Source organism: Stegodyphus dumicola, chromosome 3, assembly GCF_044657685.1.
Source record: "Stegodyphus dumicola isolate Sdum_Otavi_A_Nest chromosome 3, ASM4465768v1".
Lineage (NCBI taxonomy): Eukaryota > Metazoa > Arthropoda > Arachnida > Araneae > Eresidae > Stegodyphus > Stegodyphus dumicola.
The window spans coordinates 77,291,982-77,309,798 of record NC_140770.1 but is presented as its reverse complement, the minus strand read 5'-3'; the positions used below and the strand labels follow the sequence as shown (position 1 = coordinate 77,309,798).

The window sequence follows — 17,817 nt, the reverse complement described above, 5'->3', positions numbered from 1 at the left end:
CCGTTAAAAATTAAACAGATGTTGATACCGTCATTACTAAATCTTAATTAACAGTTTAATCAAAAGCAGTATATTTTAATTTTTTAATGAAATATTTACCACTCTCTTTACGATGCGGTATCACAAAACAGATTTGATGTACTGTAAAATTTGATAAAGCGTAATATATTTTTGCCTTACTTGTTTCTACTTCCCCCCCCGTTTCTTAATAATAATGTTTTTTTAAACAACACACATTAAAAACTGTTAAATGATAATGTTTTAAGTTGGTGTATTAAAAGCCATTAAATAATCGTATAAACAATATGCGTTATGTAGATTAAATGATTATTATTAGTAAATTAAATGCGTTATGAACGTCGTCCAGAATCGCAAAAATTAATAATGGAATTTTTCACCAATCTGCATTAAAAATTAAGAAGATCTTGATAACTTTACTGGTACATTTTAATTAAAATCTTAATCTGAAGCAGGATGTTTTAATTTTTAATTAACGTTTTTCAGCTTTAACGGTATTTTGAAATATATATATATATATATATACTAGATATATAAAGATACAAAAATTTCAGTGCGCTATTCTCAGAAACTTTTCTTCTTCTGTTTCTTTGCCATAATACAATTTTTATTGACAAATACCAGACAGTTAGGGCTACAGAGCACGTGATCTTCAATGTTAAAATGCATAATTCCTGATATGTACAAGAATATAGAAATGTATATATTAATGAGTATGGATATACTGAATTAATATTTTGCTGTATTTTGCATTCTATTTTTCTGCATAGATAGACATATTGGATGGAAAAATTCAGTTACAACATATGTGTGTCTGATTTCTTCTCACTGTATTTTTTTCTCTGTTCTCTTTGCAGGTGTCTTAGAACAGAACGAGTGAGCATCCACAAACACTTATGTCTTTGCCTCTTGCTAGCTGAAGCTGCGCTTGTTGGTGGTTTGGAACAGACTGAAGAACCGAAAGCATGCTCTGTACTGGCCGGCTTCTTGCATTATCTTCTACTTGCAGCTTTTGCCTGGGCTTTTCTTGACAGCTTCCACCTTTATATTCTACTTGGTGAAACCGACATTCATCCTGATCGTTGGAGAGTAAAATGGTATTCCTGCGTAGCATATGGTGTCCCGCTTATTGTAGTGACCGTATCTGCTCTCATAGATCCAGCCAGCTATGGTACTGAGAACTATTGTTGGCTACGAGTAGATAACTATTACGTTTTTAGCTTCGGTGGACCAGCCATTGCCTGTGCTCTGGTAAGTTTCTTGTTTCTAAGCATAATGGTGATAATCAGTTATGTCGCATTCTGATACTATCCCAATATTAATCTTTAACCTTCTAACTACATCCCATTTAACACTAAGTAGATTAAGAACTGGAGGTACGTCTTGTGCATAGGTGGATTTATGCTGTTGCGCATGTTCCAACCGTGGGAGCCCAGCGTTCTAGATAATCCTCAATGTCCTAAACCAATTTGTAAAACATGCAGTAAATATGTCCTTGTATCTTAAGATAAGCGTTCTTCAGAAGTTCATGTGAAGTGGAACTCCCATTTCGTACATTTCCCACTTGTGTAATGTAGCTTCCTGATATTTTGTATGCACCTGTTTTTTACTTTTAGCTTTACTGTCGTTAAGGTCTATTTATTAACATCTGCATGATAATTTATGAAAAAATAAAACTAAGAAGAACGACAAGTTCTCCCTCAGTATTGAAAACTATGAGAGTTCAAAATGCATTATTATTATTTATATATTACTTTTCGAAATTGGGTAGTAAATGACGATGTAGATAATGCTACTGGGAATATGTTGTTGTTGTTTCAAATAGCCCGACGCAACTTAACGCATTCATCGGGAAAGGCCATTATCCATCTATTAAGCGTTTTTATCACAGATACCCATGGTGCCACAGGGGATGATTGATTTTACAACCGCAGAAACTGGGACTTTCTCTCCCAACTTTGACGGCGAACATAACTGAGGGATTTTCTCATCTCTTCTTCTGTCACTAAGCTTTTTGAAAGTTTCTCGCCGGTACATTAAGTGTCCCTGTACCGTACAGATACTAAAAATCTAGCTCACTGTATCAGTTAGGGTGGCTTTGAGAATAGATATATAACGACTTACTTGGTTGGGAGATAAACGAAGTATGTTATAAAATAAGGGTTTTTGGCTGAAATAGAAATTGGATGTGTATTTACATATTCTTCAAAAATTCATGTTAAAACAAAGTGAAACTTTTAAAGAAATAACGAACGAAATGAAAGAAATATTAAATTTTGAACGGATGCTATCTTGTGAATCTTTTACTTCAGTTCGTTTATCACTTCCTTAATTCATTTTTTCATAACAAAAGGTGGGAAAATAGAGAAAACTTGAATAAAGTAATAATAATTGTTTTAATACATCATTTAAATTAATAGTCTTATATATTCAGAACTAATTTTATGTTCTTTTATCGTTCTGCTTGTCAGTTTGGTAGTTAGTGTATTCTTTAATTTTTTCCGAAATAAAGTTTTCATGATTTTACAGACTGAAAGGTTTAAAAAATTTTTAAATAAACAATGACGTTATCAAAAGAAATTATTCTAGTGTCTTGCATTAAGTATGATTTTTAAATAAAGGTGTAAAAGTGATTATCTACATAAAATTTTAATTCAATACTAAAAACAAATTTGTTCATATTTTGTTCATAATGTATTATCATTTTCAGGCCTCGATATTTTTTCTTTGTTTGACGGTGGGTCGCATATGTGCCCAAAGAAACAGCACCATCCCTATCAAGAGCAAGGACCAGACGAAGTTGTCAGCTGTCAAGTAAGCCATTTCTGTATATTATTCTATGCAAATCGTAGGGTTTGCGAGCACGCTAGCGAAGAAGTATTTCCTTGCTCTTTCTGTCCAAGCTATTACTGCGAGGGAGAAAAACCATTTCTTTCACGTCTGTATTTAAACTTCGGATTACATTCAGCCCTTCTATCAAGCGGGAAAGAGAATTCGGATGCCGAATAGAAATAAAAATAATCTTAGAAACTATATCTTGTTTGAGGTGATAATAACATAAAAGTAAATGGAATAATTGCAAAGAGTAATGAGAAAAGCTTTTGTAAAAGAAAATATTTTACAAAGATTACTAAAATTTATGCTATGCTGAAATATCGTGAAGCTTTGAGTATCCGGACTAATGCTTGTCCTGTATAAAAATAATCCAGACAATTTTTTTCTTTCTGTATGGGCTGAATTCTTATCAGAAAATTTTATTTTTTCGTTACGAATTAGAAATTTTATTTCAGCAGAAGTTATACGAGGAATTTAATTTCAACAGAGGTCATATGGTTATAAAATAAAATACTTTTAATTTTCTAAGACAACTTATGAAACGGAATTTTATTTAACAATACTAAGCAATAAAATGCATTTTTCATTTGATAAAATAGTTAATCCATTTCTTTTTTAACTAAAATAAATTATGCAGTTAATTTGTATGTACGTAAACATGAAAATTAAACGCAGAAGCTGGTTTTGTTTTACCTGTGTTAAAGAGAAACTACTGTTATTCTTTAGAGAAGTAAAACGTGTAATGTATTTCTGTGCAACTAAGATTAAAATGAGACATATTTAAATAAATAAAATGTTCGTTGCGTTCTAATTATAAACTTACACACCAGCATTAATCTTTTAAATAAATATAATATTTTGTCTATTATGGTGTACCAGGCTAAGATATGTAAATGTATGCGAAACCTTAAATTTAATTGAATTTCGTGTAATGTAATGTAATATACGAATATGCTGCAAACCTCCTGACAGACAATAATCGACCTCATAGTTAACGCAGCACAGATTACAACAAAAATATAGTTAAAAACATCAAATCAAAATTCCTAATTTATAAAGTTCATCAAATTTAGACTCTTTTTTGCGACAATAGACTTCCTTTATGTTACCATATTTTTTTCCGAGTATGTCGTAATAATACGCAGTCTTCGAGGAAATATCGTGCATTGCTTTCAGCCTGATTTTAAAAAGTTGACGAATACCAAATTCGTTTTCAATTTATATATTATCAGGATACGGATAACCAACATTATTTGTGATGTGGCAGGTGTGGAATTCAGATGTAGTGGCTATTGTTTCTTACAGTTTTTTTTAAATTTTCTCTTTGTTTGCCTATGAAATGACATGTTTAATAGTTGCGTTTTTTGCTCGTTACTATTTCATCTGCTGTACATTAAAGTGACATAAACGCAGTTAAAAATAATTACATTACTTTTAAAATGTAATATTGTATTATTATATTAGCTGATTACAGCATAGATGCAATTTAAAATAATTATATTTCTCTTAAAACGAGATATTGATTTACAGGTTTCTTGTAAAAGAAGCAGGATCATTCGATTACTTGAATAAAATTACATATTATTATTTCAACAAATCAAGCAGATTCTTATTCACAAAGAAATAATTTAAATTAGATTCACACTTCATGTATTTTACTTTTAGTTATATTTTACAACGCGAACTGCGAATAACTGATCGGAAAATGAATATTAAGCAACAATTCTTGAATTTTAAGTGGGGAGGGGGGAGATCTCTCCTCTTCTTGCATTTTACATTTTTTATTATTAGCTCTTGCATATATTACGATTTTTTTTATTTATCCTCTTCTTTTTTGCGGGAGAGGGAAGAAAAAAGGCAAAAAAGAAGGGTGCACGCAATATTGCAATTACTTTCAAAAGTATAAAACGAACGGCAGTTATGTCTTGATATATTTTTTGCCTACGCGTGCGTATGTATCGTAAATGTATTTTCCACTGAGTTATGTTTTAATCTCAGAGTTGGAAAATGCATTAGCGATAACCCTTGTATTCATTTGTCATGAGTTTAAGACTGTCTCCACCCCAAATCTCTTTTTTTTTTAAATTTTTTTTTCATAGTATAGAAAGGGGGCTGGAGTAGAACATCTGCCTATGAACTTCACCGGAAGTGATTTATACGAACCCTGCTTTCAACACGAACTTTGAACTGAATAATTAAACTAAAATTCTCATGCCGATACAACAATTTTTTTTTTTTTTTTTTCTTTGTGAGTTTTGCGTTGTCCAAGGAAATATTTTAAATATTGATGCTACTTATGTTAATCTTGCTTGTCTTTGTTATACGTTCTGGCAATAGGAGACGTTGAAACAAAAGATAAGTTGGCAATGTTTTATTAAAAGAAATTTGGGATATCATCGTAATAAATTTTGTCAACTGTTGTTTAGCAAGTTTGTTCGAATTTTTTTAATGTTAGTCCTAAAACTTTGTAAACACATTGTTTAGACTGAAATTGATTAAAACAATTTAAGCAAATAGAATTATTTCTGCCTAAAAAATTATTGCCATTTTCTGGCAACATTAACATATGGTCTTTTTGGCCTTTGGCCGAAAATGGTGTTTCCGTAATTAGTGGTTTCGGAAAAACGAGTTTACATTACTATTTACACATCACTCTGCGGGATATTTCACTTTTGCTCGAAACATTTCACATGATGTGCGTTTTCTTCTGCGGTTTGAGCGATGTTTTAACCACCCAGTTTAACCCCTCCAGCGACTCAAAAGCCCTCTCTGTTGCAGTTTGTTTTCTTCAGAAACTAAAGAGGTGTCCGGCCTTTTCAACATTAGGGAGATTTCGAATCGGAATCCTTCCAAATCCATCACCTAAATCCGGAGGAAATCAGAACCTTGATCCCCTATCGCATTCGATTTCCCCAAAACCGGAGCCGATTGATTGCTCGGACTATCGTGGATATTCCTAGAGAGAGAGGAAAGAAAAACTGGCTGTGTTATTTACGCATTGAGTGATTCTAAGATTCGGCGCTTATTTATTGCCAGAGGTATTAGTCTACTGATGTGAAATGTTCAGAGCTGCTAGACACCTTATTTATTTCGACTGGAAGTGATTAATCTGTTGGTTCTTTCTCATTTTCTCTACCCCGCCCCCATTTTAAAAACATTTTTTGTCTAGGAGCAATTCAAATATTTCTTTATACTGCTGTGTCGCCTTTTCTTAGTACATTCACGCATTTTATATTGGAGAGAAATTCTCTACAAAATTTGCTTTGTAGAATTTTATTCCTTAAATAACACAGAAGTCTCATTGATTATTCCAGAAATTCCAATATTCACGGTTAATTTAGTGTCTGCTTTTAAACACATAATAAGGTATTTCTCCCGCCTTCTTAGCATGCCTTCGTGGTGTAATGGTCCGTTCGCTCGGCGCGTATTCGAGAGGTCCGAGGTTCGAAACAGGCGGGGGCATTGCTCATTTTTCATGGCTTCTGCTTCTAAAAATCCTAATGTCTAAACCTGTGTGTTTATGCTACCAGAATTTTATTGTATGGGCTCAAAATAAGTGAATTTATCAGTTTCATTTTGTGGCTCATGAATAGCTGATTGGTGAGACTTATAGACACTGTAGCTGTTCGACCCTAATGCAATTAGCCAGTAGCTCGTTTAGCGGGATTTAATACCGGTAAACGGGCTGGTTGAATCAGAGTTTCGTGTTTTTTCTAGTGAAACCGAGTCAGTTTCCTTTAAGAAGTTCTCCATGAAGGTATCTCACCCTTTAGGCTGATACTCCTCACGTCATTTTCCATGATTCAATCTAAGCCAGTTTGCCGCCTAGTCGGTATAGTGGTCAGGGAAGCTGACTGCGATGCCGAAGGACCTGGGTTCGAATCCCGGAGAAGGCGTGGTTGTGACTGTCCGTCCCTTTATAGGATTATGATTAGTATAGATTATTGGACTGGGTTACATTTGTAATTGTTCACAATCTGCCATTGGGGGGAAAAATCTAAGACAGTCAGATTTTGCTTCATAGAGTTCAGTGTGTGTGTTTGTGCGAACAGCCTCCGAAACCAATGCAGGGTTTACGTATAAGGTACACAAGCTTTAGCTTAGGGCCCTAAAAATTAAAATATAGTATAAATGTATAGTATTAAAATATAACATAACAGACTTATAAAGGACTCCCCAAAGGCTAAATCCACCCACGTCCGAAACTATATTATAGCGAGAATCGTGACATCATTCTGACTTTAGGATAACGAAGAGTTAAAAATAATCCTGTGGAAGCAGTCCCTCCCCCACCACCATTAAGATTTGCAAAACTAATACTAAAATACATTAGAACTGTAACAGCAACAAAAACAAAGCCAAAAAAAAAAAAAAAACTGCCTAGAACTAAAAGCAGTGCAATAAAATCTGGTTTGCCGCCAGTTCGTACATTGAACTTGACCAGTTTCTTATTAATCAAACGTAGCTTGTGCAACACTCGGAACTCATCTAACATACAAGACTAACTTCTTATAACTAGATGTTAGTCTATTAGTTATTATTATGCTTTTTTTTACCTCCTCTCTCACTTGTGGCAAAAAATTCCAGTCATTTAGTGCTATCATTAACTCATCCGATTTCTATCTGCTTCTATAAAATGGGTATAACATTTAGCAAATACCAAATATATTGTTTAGTTAAGTATTTGGAGACTTAAATAAGTTGCGTTTTTATTAATTACGGTTTATTAATTTATTTTTTATAATAATTAATTATCTAAAACAATTTCGCTTTCAGTTATATTTGTACTTTTTTGTAACTCAAGACACTATTTGAAAACCTGAAAATAGAAATATTGTTCAGTTCGGAATCTAAGAAAACCTAACAATTCAGCTAGAATTTTATTCTCTTAAAAGAAGACATTGCGAAATGTCCAACTATTTCAGTAGCACTGTTCGATGCTTTATATTTTTTCTCAACCAAAGGATATTTCAGAAAAATTAGAATAAAAATTTAGAAGAAAACCTTCGAGGAGAGAATGTGAAATCAGATATACTCTATAGTACAAATATGGCACATTTTTTTCCCTTTGTTGAAGAGAATATTTTTAGAGCGCTGTTTTATATCCTGATGTTTCGTAAGTTTTTCAATTTCATTGTGAGATATTTTGTGTATTCTAAAACCCTACGAAATGATATTAGAATATCCAGGCACGTTTATTCTTGTAAGTGTGTGATACCTTGCTATACAGGACTTGTATTTTTTTATTTCAAATGAAAGTTTTGTGAAACTACTACTAAGATTTCGTTGTGTATGCGTGTGCTGTTTTATTGGCGTACTAGTAAATACAATACTTGGAGCTGACTAGTGAAGAAGCATTGGACATATATTTTTACCACGTTCGCCTGTACTGTACTTCTAGGCAGGAATTTTCTTCCTCCAGGTTTTTATTAATATATTTTCGTAAGAGAATATCTGAATAAACTTTAAAGTACAGAAACTCATTTTTAATCAATAAAAAGCTGCATGTGGTTTTTCAAAGGATTTTATTGAAAAATTCTGCTAAGTAACATAATTTCGTTAATTACATTGATCAAAAGATTTTGTTAGGGAATAAGTGAAGTTTGTTGCTAAAATATCTGCGATGTTTTCGTACTCTTAATTTTGAGTAACTTCAAATATTAAATCACATATTAAAATCTCTTACTTTAAAATAGGTACTTGAGGGCCATAGCGACTCTCGCGTCATTTATGCTCGCAATGTGTATCGTCATCATTACACAGAGGGTGTTAGGGGATTTTATCAAATTAGAGGACACGCCGTTTTTTCGCTTCAGGTGTTACTATGGTTATGAGGCGTGGTTTGGATGATAAAAATGGATTTGAAATGGTATTAGTCTAAGTAAACAGGCTATAGTATAGGAATACTTCCTAAGAATGTGTAGATACATTGAAGCTTAATTTGAATATAATTGCATCATATTGGAGTTAAATGTAATCAATCTCTAATTCTTAACCCAACAAATTTAATCTCTAGTTCTATCCTAAAAATCTCTAATTCTTAACCTCAATAATATTATTAATTTACATAAGCAATATGAAAGAAGAAATTTATAGTTCTTAAAAATAATTATAAGAAAGACAAATAAAATAAAATCTGAAGGCTTTCAGATTTTATATTACGTCCAAACAGGCTTTTTTTTTATTTTTATTTTTATTTACAGACACATACACGTTTTGAGAGCTTTTGGGCTAAGGCCTTGTACTAAAAATATTTTAAAACAGCATCTCTTTAGAATTTCCGGTAGACAGTTTCGCTTCACTGGAGATATAAAAGTGTTTTATTCCCTGCGGTGTTGCCACTGCTCGCTTTGAAATTGTTGAGTTTTTTAATCAAAAATTCATTCAAGTTTCATAAAGTATGAAATAGGCAATAAAACAAATTCCAGATTTCAAATTCGGGCTTCCAAGTGCCCATTTTCGACTGGAGGACTGTGTTATTCAAAATTTAATGACGCTAGCTACCGTTGTTTTCTTCACGGTGCGAAAAATATCCATACATTCATGTAGATTCTTCATTATTTAGTTTCTTTAAATATAATACAGGGCGATGATATTTGGTAGCAGCAATTTGAAAAGTGATTCATCGCAAAATGCCGTTTCGAGAATAAAAGCCCTTCTAAGCTGAAGCCTATTTGGGCTAATAAATCTCTAACTATTAGGAAATTCTAGTTAAAAACATCCAGATGGAAAAATCTGAGTAAATTATTTATTATGATTTCAAAGTAACTCGTATTCTCATTCTAGTTCAACCGTAACATACAAAATACTGCTGTTCCTTTGTAGAGAGTACAAAAAAGACAGGAAAATTCGCTATACTTAAGAAACATTTTTGTAAGAGTTAATTATTGGAAATTCAGTACCGCTTTTTTTGCAATATCCACAAACTGCAAAATGGCTAAACATTTTACTTACTATTTCCTTTTATTTGCATTGATTTAAATAAATTTAAAATTATTTTAGACTCGTATGCTTTAAATTAAATTCATTTATCGTCTGCACGCTAAAAAAATTGCGTTTTACTAAATAAAGAATACCTGGAATTTACAACAAACAGAAGTTCGGTCTTTTTAAACGGCTGGAATTCTATTATTTTAGTATTTTCAATTAATTTTTGAAATGCTATATCACGGATAGGGAAAAAATATAGAGATTATTGCTTAATCTAGCGAGCTGATTTTTCCCTTGAAACTGTAAGAAATATGAATATTTCTCCAAAGTGGCTGTTACTCTCGAGACACGATTTTACTTTGTTTCACTTTTCATTCAAGTCTGTTCCTTTCGAAAAATCGTAAGATATTATTCCTTCATTTGTAATCTGTCTGTTATTTTAAACAAAATAAACTATTTAAAAGCAATAGATGCAGTTCTTAAGAATATTATTTTTTTTTTACTGCTTAATGTGCTTGATTTAAATAAAATGCATCTAATCCATGATATATATAATTATAAACATCAAATATTTTTATACAGTTACATTATTATTTTTTGTCACTTTCAAATATACAGAAGCTATAATGTTCTCAAATTAGTTATAAAGGTATAAAAGAATCGTTAAAGTCTGCTTTTGAGCGATAGTTATTAAAGTCTAAACACTTTCAGATATTTTTTTAACTGCAAGTAATTTTTCCCCGTTATTCATCTGGAAGCTCAGCTGGTACTGACTTTGTTTCATGTAATCCGCAGTAAGAAAATGAAACATGCCTCTTATACATTTGCTGAAATTACAACAGTGCCACTTAATTATTCAATAATTAAATCGCAACTGTTTTTTAAAAAAATTAATGTCATTATCTAAGTATGTGTTGTTTGCTAGTAAAAAGTTAAGGTTATGTTCTCAACTTTACAGCAAGCATTTCCTTGCAGCAAGATTGCTGAAGATTAATACATTGAAATCAAATAATTCTTTTTAAACTGCTAGAGATTGCTACCTTTAAAACCATATAATTCACCTGTAAAATATTAACAGTTTTACATAATGCATCAAAGAATTTGTATTCGCCCAAAGTTGATCAGAAAGGCTTTTATTAACACCCACTGGTCTAATCTGGACTTACATCCTGCACCCGGACCTTCCTTCGAATTTAAGGCGAGGCTCATGATAATAATAATTTGAATATAGCTGAGTTATTATTCAAATGCTGAAGTTTCATACACTGTTATTACGATCGTAAATAAATGCTATTAGAGAATAAGAAGGAAAACGAGAGAAAAATAAATAATGCAGTTCTAGGGTCTCATCTTTAAACGGCAGTACGCCTTTTATTAAAGTTTGCCGCTGTCTGCACTTGTTACTTCACCCACTTCACCGCCTTGCCTAGCCGTTCATTTTCAACCTTCCATTTCTTTACTTTTCAGTTAAAAGTGGCGTCTAATAGGAAGGATTAGTGTGTTTTTTTATTGCATTGTCTCCCACGCCCACTTTTTTTAATTCTGTGGACGCTTTCTTATCCCTTTTTTTCTTCCTTTTGCAACAAAATTATTTTTTCTTTTGGTATCTGTGAAAATTTATTCTTTCTTCACCTCACGGTCATACCTTCATTTGAGTTGTGTTTTCTTCCGTTTAAAAATGAATCATTTTAGTACAGTTTATATTGATATTAGTTGAACGATTTTTAAATTAATGTAAATGTTTCTTAAAATATTTGTTTCGTGTAAATATAATCCACAAGGTAACAGGAGCTCTGTTTAACTGCATTAATATATATCCATCAGATTACAGGATTTTTCTATTCGGAGTTACCGAGGATGTATTTAAAAGTCATTATAAAAAGTGCTAAAGATTTTTAAAGTACAGTTATGGCCAGAAAGTCCCTTTGCACCTATTTAAATGCGTGTAACAGTGTAAGATATTTAAGACATGAACCTTTCATCCTGATCATTGATATGGCAACAATGCTTCTCACGTAAATATCAACGTAACTGCCACGTTATTGCCCGGGAAGGAGGATAAAGTCTGCGCGTTAACCGTTTCATTGTCTCACCTTTCTGCGCTTGTTGAAGAACAAGTGGCAGATACCAGCAACTTCACTATAGAGGAGTGCGCTTAGTGAGAACTGTTAATAGAGGAGTGCGAAGCCCAGCAACGAAAATATGACACAGGTGATGGACGATAGGTTTCGTGAACTGTTCCGTAAGGAGCCACCAAGTCGTCAGATTGATCATGTGTGAGAAGAACGCTTTTCGCCTGGGAAGTATTCACCAGTCCCTTACCCTTGGCCGCTTCGAAGTCCGGAGCTTACAATACCAGGCCATGTCCTGTGTGTGTGTGGGGGGGGGGAATCATCAAATTGCAGGTGAGGACGAAACGGTACGTGGACAGTGATGCTTTGCGGTTAAGTGTGCCTCAAGCCTTCCAGCATGTGACACCGCACCTACGAAAGCAGATGAGTAGGAGGACATTTAAGGGTATCAAGCTCTACAGGGATAATGATGGTGCGCATATTGACGTTTTGGATAAATAACTGTTAGTGCTATTAAAGTTGTAATGAAATTATTGCACGTGTAAAGGGACTTTTTGGCCGCCGTGTCGAATAAGGAAATGATTAAATTTCACTTTTTAGCATTTCCTCTATTGTCATTTTATTACTGTATTCAACAAAAATGGTAATTCAGTAGAACTCTTTACACAACTTATTTTTAAAAAATTCTAGAAGAAATATGTTGTTATATTGATATTTATAATTTAGCATAACTCAGAGATGAGTTACATATGTTATTCCGTTTCTTTAAATATGCGGTCCGTTTTAGGAATTGAGAGATTTGAATTGTTATTCCATGGTTAATATTTTCAGTTATTTTCAGGTATTGCTCGTATCCAAATAAATAGCTGATTCATTGTAAATAATTATATATGACAATTGTTACACTTTATATTTCAAGTATTTATTTCATATGTAATATATAGGCTGACAGTACAGCCAATGCTTCAATAGCAACATGTAGCCCAGGCTTTGCTGTGGAATAAGGCCAGTGTTTCTCGAGCAGATCTGATCTTTTCTTCTTCATGACAGATTATTTTCTAAGATTTTATATAGTCATATTAATATTGATGATAATGTGGCATAATTCAGATTTGGTGAAAATAGCTTTGTCATACTTACTATCTGCCTATGAGTACATACACAGTCATTGTTTGCAAGTGGACCTCTGTGGACCCATAGATAGTACCTGTGCACATTCATTTTCTGTTTATGGACACATTCACTCTCTGCCCTGCTATTCACTACATGTCTATGGGTTTAAGACGTATTGTCTAACAAGTGAGGCGCATTCTCTATCCGCTTTTGGGTACGCCACAGTTTATAACCTGCCAGAATGCACTTTATCGACCACTCGTGTGCTACGCTTTGAAATATCTCTATCATTAAAATTCAGAAGCATGGTTAAATGTTTCATCACTGCTTATCTGTACTGTAATAATTTCAAGGTTTTGTTGCGGTTGTTCCCAAGTCATATCTTTGTCGTATAGTCCTCCGCACTTGCCATGACATATCATACTATTTCCACTTACTGTGAATGAATACTAAAAACCATAGTTATCCACTTGCAGATTCAAGTGCATCTGTGTAATATAAAACCTTGTAGATGGTTATCCGCTCTAATACTGGGAAAAAAATTAGAGGTGGTTTTCAAAACTTTTCAGTCAAATCTTATATTATCGTAAGAGTGCCTTCATTATGCACAATAATGTGGAATTTGCGTTAATGACAGTATTACCGTGGTGTGGCATTACAAACGTAAAATACTTCTCTAAATGGAGGGGAGGTTAAGATGCATACTTCAGTATTATAATGTATACGAATAGAAGGATAGTTGCTGCATCACCTTTGTAATAAAAGAGGAGATTTTTTATGGTCAGTGGTGCATATGTGTATCAAAAGATGCAATTCTTTGGAACATATTCTTTTATAATTCGCATAATTAATGTACTGTGTATTTTAAGAAATCCATGCATTTGTAACAACAGCATGGGCAAATAACTTAAGAATCCGAAAACTAAAATACGATATAGAACAAGTTTTGAATTTTAAACTGCGTATCTTATTAGAAACTGAATTAATGTAAAATGTACACGTTAAGTGGTGCGTAAGTGATTTGAACGAGTTTTAACTATACTAGCATACAGATCAAGATGGAGATACGTACATAGATCAAGATGGAGATACATACATAGATCAAGATGGAGATACGTACATAGATCAAGATGGAGATACATACATAGATCAAGGTGGAGATACGTACATAGATCAAGATGGAGATACATACATAGATCAAGATGGAGATACAATGTGTGTTACGGTGACTAATCAAGTTAATCAAATATTAAAGTTAAGGTCATTAAATATTTTTAGAGCCGAGTTTAAAAGTTAATTGTATCAGATATAATTTCTATTGGATCCCTAATTTATCGGATATCATTTCTCAGAATTTATAAAAACTAACTGATGTATCATTTTATACACCTAGTTCGGAGAAGTTTTAATAATGACAATTAATTAAGAAACTTGTATAACAGGAGCGTCAGCTTCTGATAAAATGTAAATAACTATTAACATTATTCCCCTTTTTGGAATAATTAAATGATATTCAATACAATAATGAGAATTTTAATAATAATTATTTAATAAACATTTTTCATGTGCTTCTAAAATTTTCGTTATAAATGTCAAGCATTCCATGCTACTTTTCCGCAGTAAATGTCAATAATGCTTTAAAATGTTTATTTTTAAGCATAAAATACTATTTAAATGTTTACGTTAAGCAGCTTTATTTAATGTTTACTATTTAATGCATATTTAATGAAACAAAAAGAGAGAGAAAAAAGATTTAGTTACATATTTTATTATCTTAAATTCGCGTTTAATTTGGAGACGGAAAAAGACAGTAAGTTATAGCGAAGTATTAAACACTGAAATCTGAAAACTCATGATTTTTATAATGTTATTGCATTTAAATATGTAATATATTTAACATCGTATATTTACAGAACCCCTTGTACTTTCTTAAAAATTTATTTACAATGTAATTTTTTTTATCTGAAGGAGAAGAAAACTGTGACAAATTTTGCTCCTAACTTCTTAAAATATGCTATACATTTTACATAGCTACGAGCTCATGAAAACCTTCTCCCTGAATTGTTGCATCCCTTTTAATACTTTCCCTAGTGTTTCTTTAACCGAAGCATGAAATTTTTACAATTTTGTAAAACTTTCGTTTCGTCCATCCTCAGAAATAAATCTTTAAAGCAGCTTTCCCTTTTTCCTCAACTCCATGCCATTACTGGTAAAGAAAATACGTGGGCGATATTTTAGTCACGTGCCGTTGCAACGAATTGTCACGTGCACCACACTTTTAATAGACGCTTCATCAATCAAGAAAGAACATCGGTTGTCATACTTTGCCGGCCAATTGAACCAGCCGTTAGCGCTCCGCCATTGAAATTTCTTTTTACATTTTTTTCTGGGGGGTTGTATAATAAATTTTCTGCTGCAGAACTGCGGCCTTTTGATAACACATTTTTATTGGTGTTATTATTCTTCTGCTTTGACTCTAAATTTTGTGTAATGTGCGTTCTGTTACTATAAAACTTTTAAAAATGCATTAGGCGGATAGTGTTTTTTGCCCTCACATGTAAAAGGAAGCAATCTGAGTTAAATTAATCCACGGCTAGCGCTTGTCGCCCGGTGCAAACGCTGACTGTCTTAAATTTTTGCTGACTGTTGTACAGTACATCCCCTAAATTTAAAAAAAAAAAAAAAAAAAAAAAATTGCCATCCATTTTGTTACTTGATACTTCTCTAAATCATAAAAAAAATTACCGCTTGGGGCAGTTGCACAGGTTACACTGGTTATGGTGCCAGCACTTTATTAGTTTTATTTCACGCACTTTTAGTTTTAACAAAAGGACACTGTAGTAAAAACTTAACTGTATAATCTTTCTCTCTTCATTCTGAAATTTGACATAGTCGGCGGACCTTGGGCTTATTAACGCTTTGGACCTATGAATTCTGCCGCCGTTGGTGGGGGAACGGAAAAAAAGTTAAGGATTCTAAGGACACTATAGCATGAAGATGTGTAATACATCCCATCTATAATTCTGTATTTTTTGTAAGTGTTTTTATGCTGTGGTTTTCAATTAAGGATGTTAAAATTATTTGATGGATCTTTGTTTTTTTCTGGGGGGGGGATTCCTTTCTTGTGATATAGCAGCTTATTTTTTGTTTTATAATCATTCACTAGCAGTAGTCAAAGTTACATTTTCATAAAAACTGGAACATGTTGAATTTTCATGCACATTTTTTAAGAAAGTTTTTTGAATACACAAAATAAACCCTAATGTTTCCCTTTTAGACATTTTACTTTCATTTAAATTAGTTTCGTAAAGGAAATACTATGAGCCAATAATTACATAGAAAATATTAATCTTTAATATTTTTCTCCAACTGTTCTTTTAAAATGCTGGTTAAGGCAGAAGAGCACTTGATGAAAATTAGTAATATTGTACGTTGCTGTTTGAAAAGTCATGATGCGTTTTTCTATGTTTTTAAAAGTAGTTTATTTATATAAAGTACAATGCTCAGTCAATTATATTGCCCGTTTTCTTTGACAGCTGTCTATTTCCTTTTAATGAACTTCATAATTCCTCAATTAATTCATAATTCCAAAGAAGGTAGCTTTATCGGCGAAAAGCTGAACAAAGTGCTGATATAAGACCTTACCTGAATTGAATGTTATGCCAGGAAAGAAGTTTGGAAGAGAGCGAAAAATGTAAAAGTCTGAGGGCACAAGGTCAGGTGAGTATGATGCGCGTGGAAACACATTTCATCCAGACTCCAATAATTTTTGTCACTGATCAGACTTGTGTGTTGTCTTGTTTCCAAGCTCCTACCAATGAGCCAACAAATCAGTTCTAGTGTGCTGGCGCCAACAGAACAATTTCAACGAACTTGTCTTCCAGAGCTCATTAATCATATTGGAACTGCATTCCATCCTGATAACGCGAGACCACACACAAGTTGGACTACCTGACAAAAATTATTGAAGTTTGGATGAAAAGTGTTGCCACGCATATCATAAGCCTTCGAAACTTTCACTTGTTTCGCTCCCTTCAAAATTTATTTCGCGGTATAACATTCAATTCAGATGAGGCCGTAAATCAGCACCTTGTTCAGTGTTTCGCCGATAAAGCTAGGTTGTTTTGTGAATAAAGAATTACGCAGCTCATTAAAAGAAAGGAAAAAGTTATCGAACAAAATACTATTGACTGATCATTGTCCTTTATATAAATAAAGGACCTTTGAAGGACAAAAAAAACTGCGTCATGACTTTTTAGATAACCCAATAGTTTAACCGCACAGGTGTTTAAAAAAATGCAACGCGTACAAATCCGAAGTTTACAGGAAAAACGAAGAAAAATTAACAATCAAGTGATTCTAGACCAAGTACGTAAAACTTGTCTGGAAAACATCTTACAATAATGTTGCAAATGTTCGTAAAAATTATCTGTTGGATATATCTTAAATTATATTCTATTTTATATAAATTAGGCATGATAATAAATATAAGTAAAGATTTAAAATTATAACAAATATGTTTATAGTATTTAAGTATCTCAATTTTTTAATAAAAATTGCAGATTTATTAAATTTAAACAATAAATTAAAGACCTTAATATTATGCGAAATGGCAATACTTTGAGAATTGACTGCGTGACCTGCAGACTATATAAAGAAATGATCTTATATTTTATGTTGTGGCAACACTTGCTAAGGCGAGTAAGGGATGCGGTGCGTAATGTACGTAACGGACATAAGGATCCAGAAACTTTGGAAGGAGTCTGCTAAACCGTTTCTAGAATCAAAGTTAGGGATTTGCATTTTAATGGTCGAATCTTTCGTATCATAAAAAAGGATTCTAGGTTCG

At 32.7% G+C, this 17,817-nt stretch overlaps 1 protein-coding gene across 8 annotated transcripts in view; it reads left to right on the top strand.

The window, feature by feature from the left end:
* Window positions 1-17,817, top strand: part of LOC118187993 (latrophilin Cirl-like) — a 1,172,776-nt gene that overhangs the window by 1,101,807 nt on the left and 53,152 nt on the right. For all 8 annotated transcript variants that reach the window (XM_085813010.1, XM_085813006.1, XM_085813005.1 and 5 more), the window contains 2 exons: window positions 876-1,269; window positions 2,729-2,832. In XM_085813010.1, coding sequence (XP_085669136.1) covers window positions 876-1,269; window positions 2,729-2,832 — 498 coding nt within the window. The remainder of the gene's footprint in view (window positions 1-875; window positions 1,270-2,728; window positions 2,833-17,817) is intronic.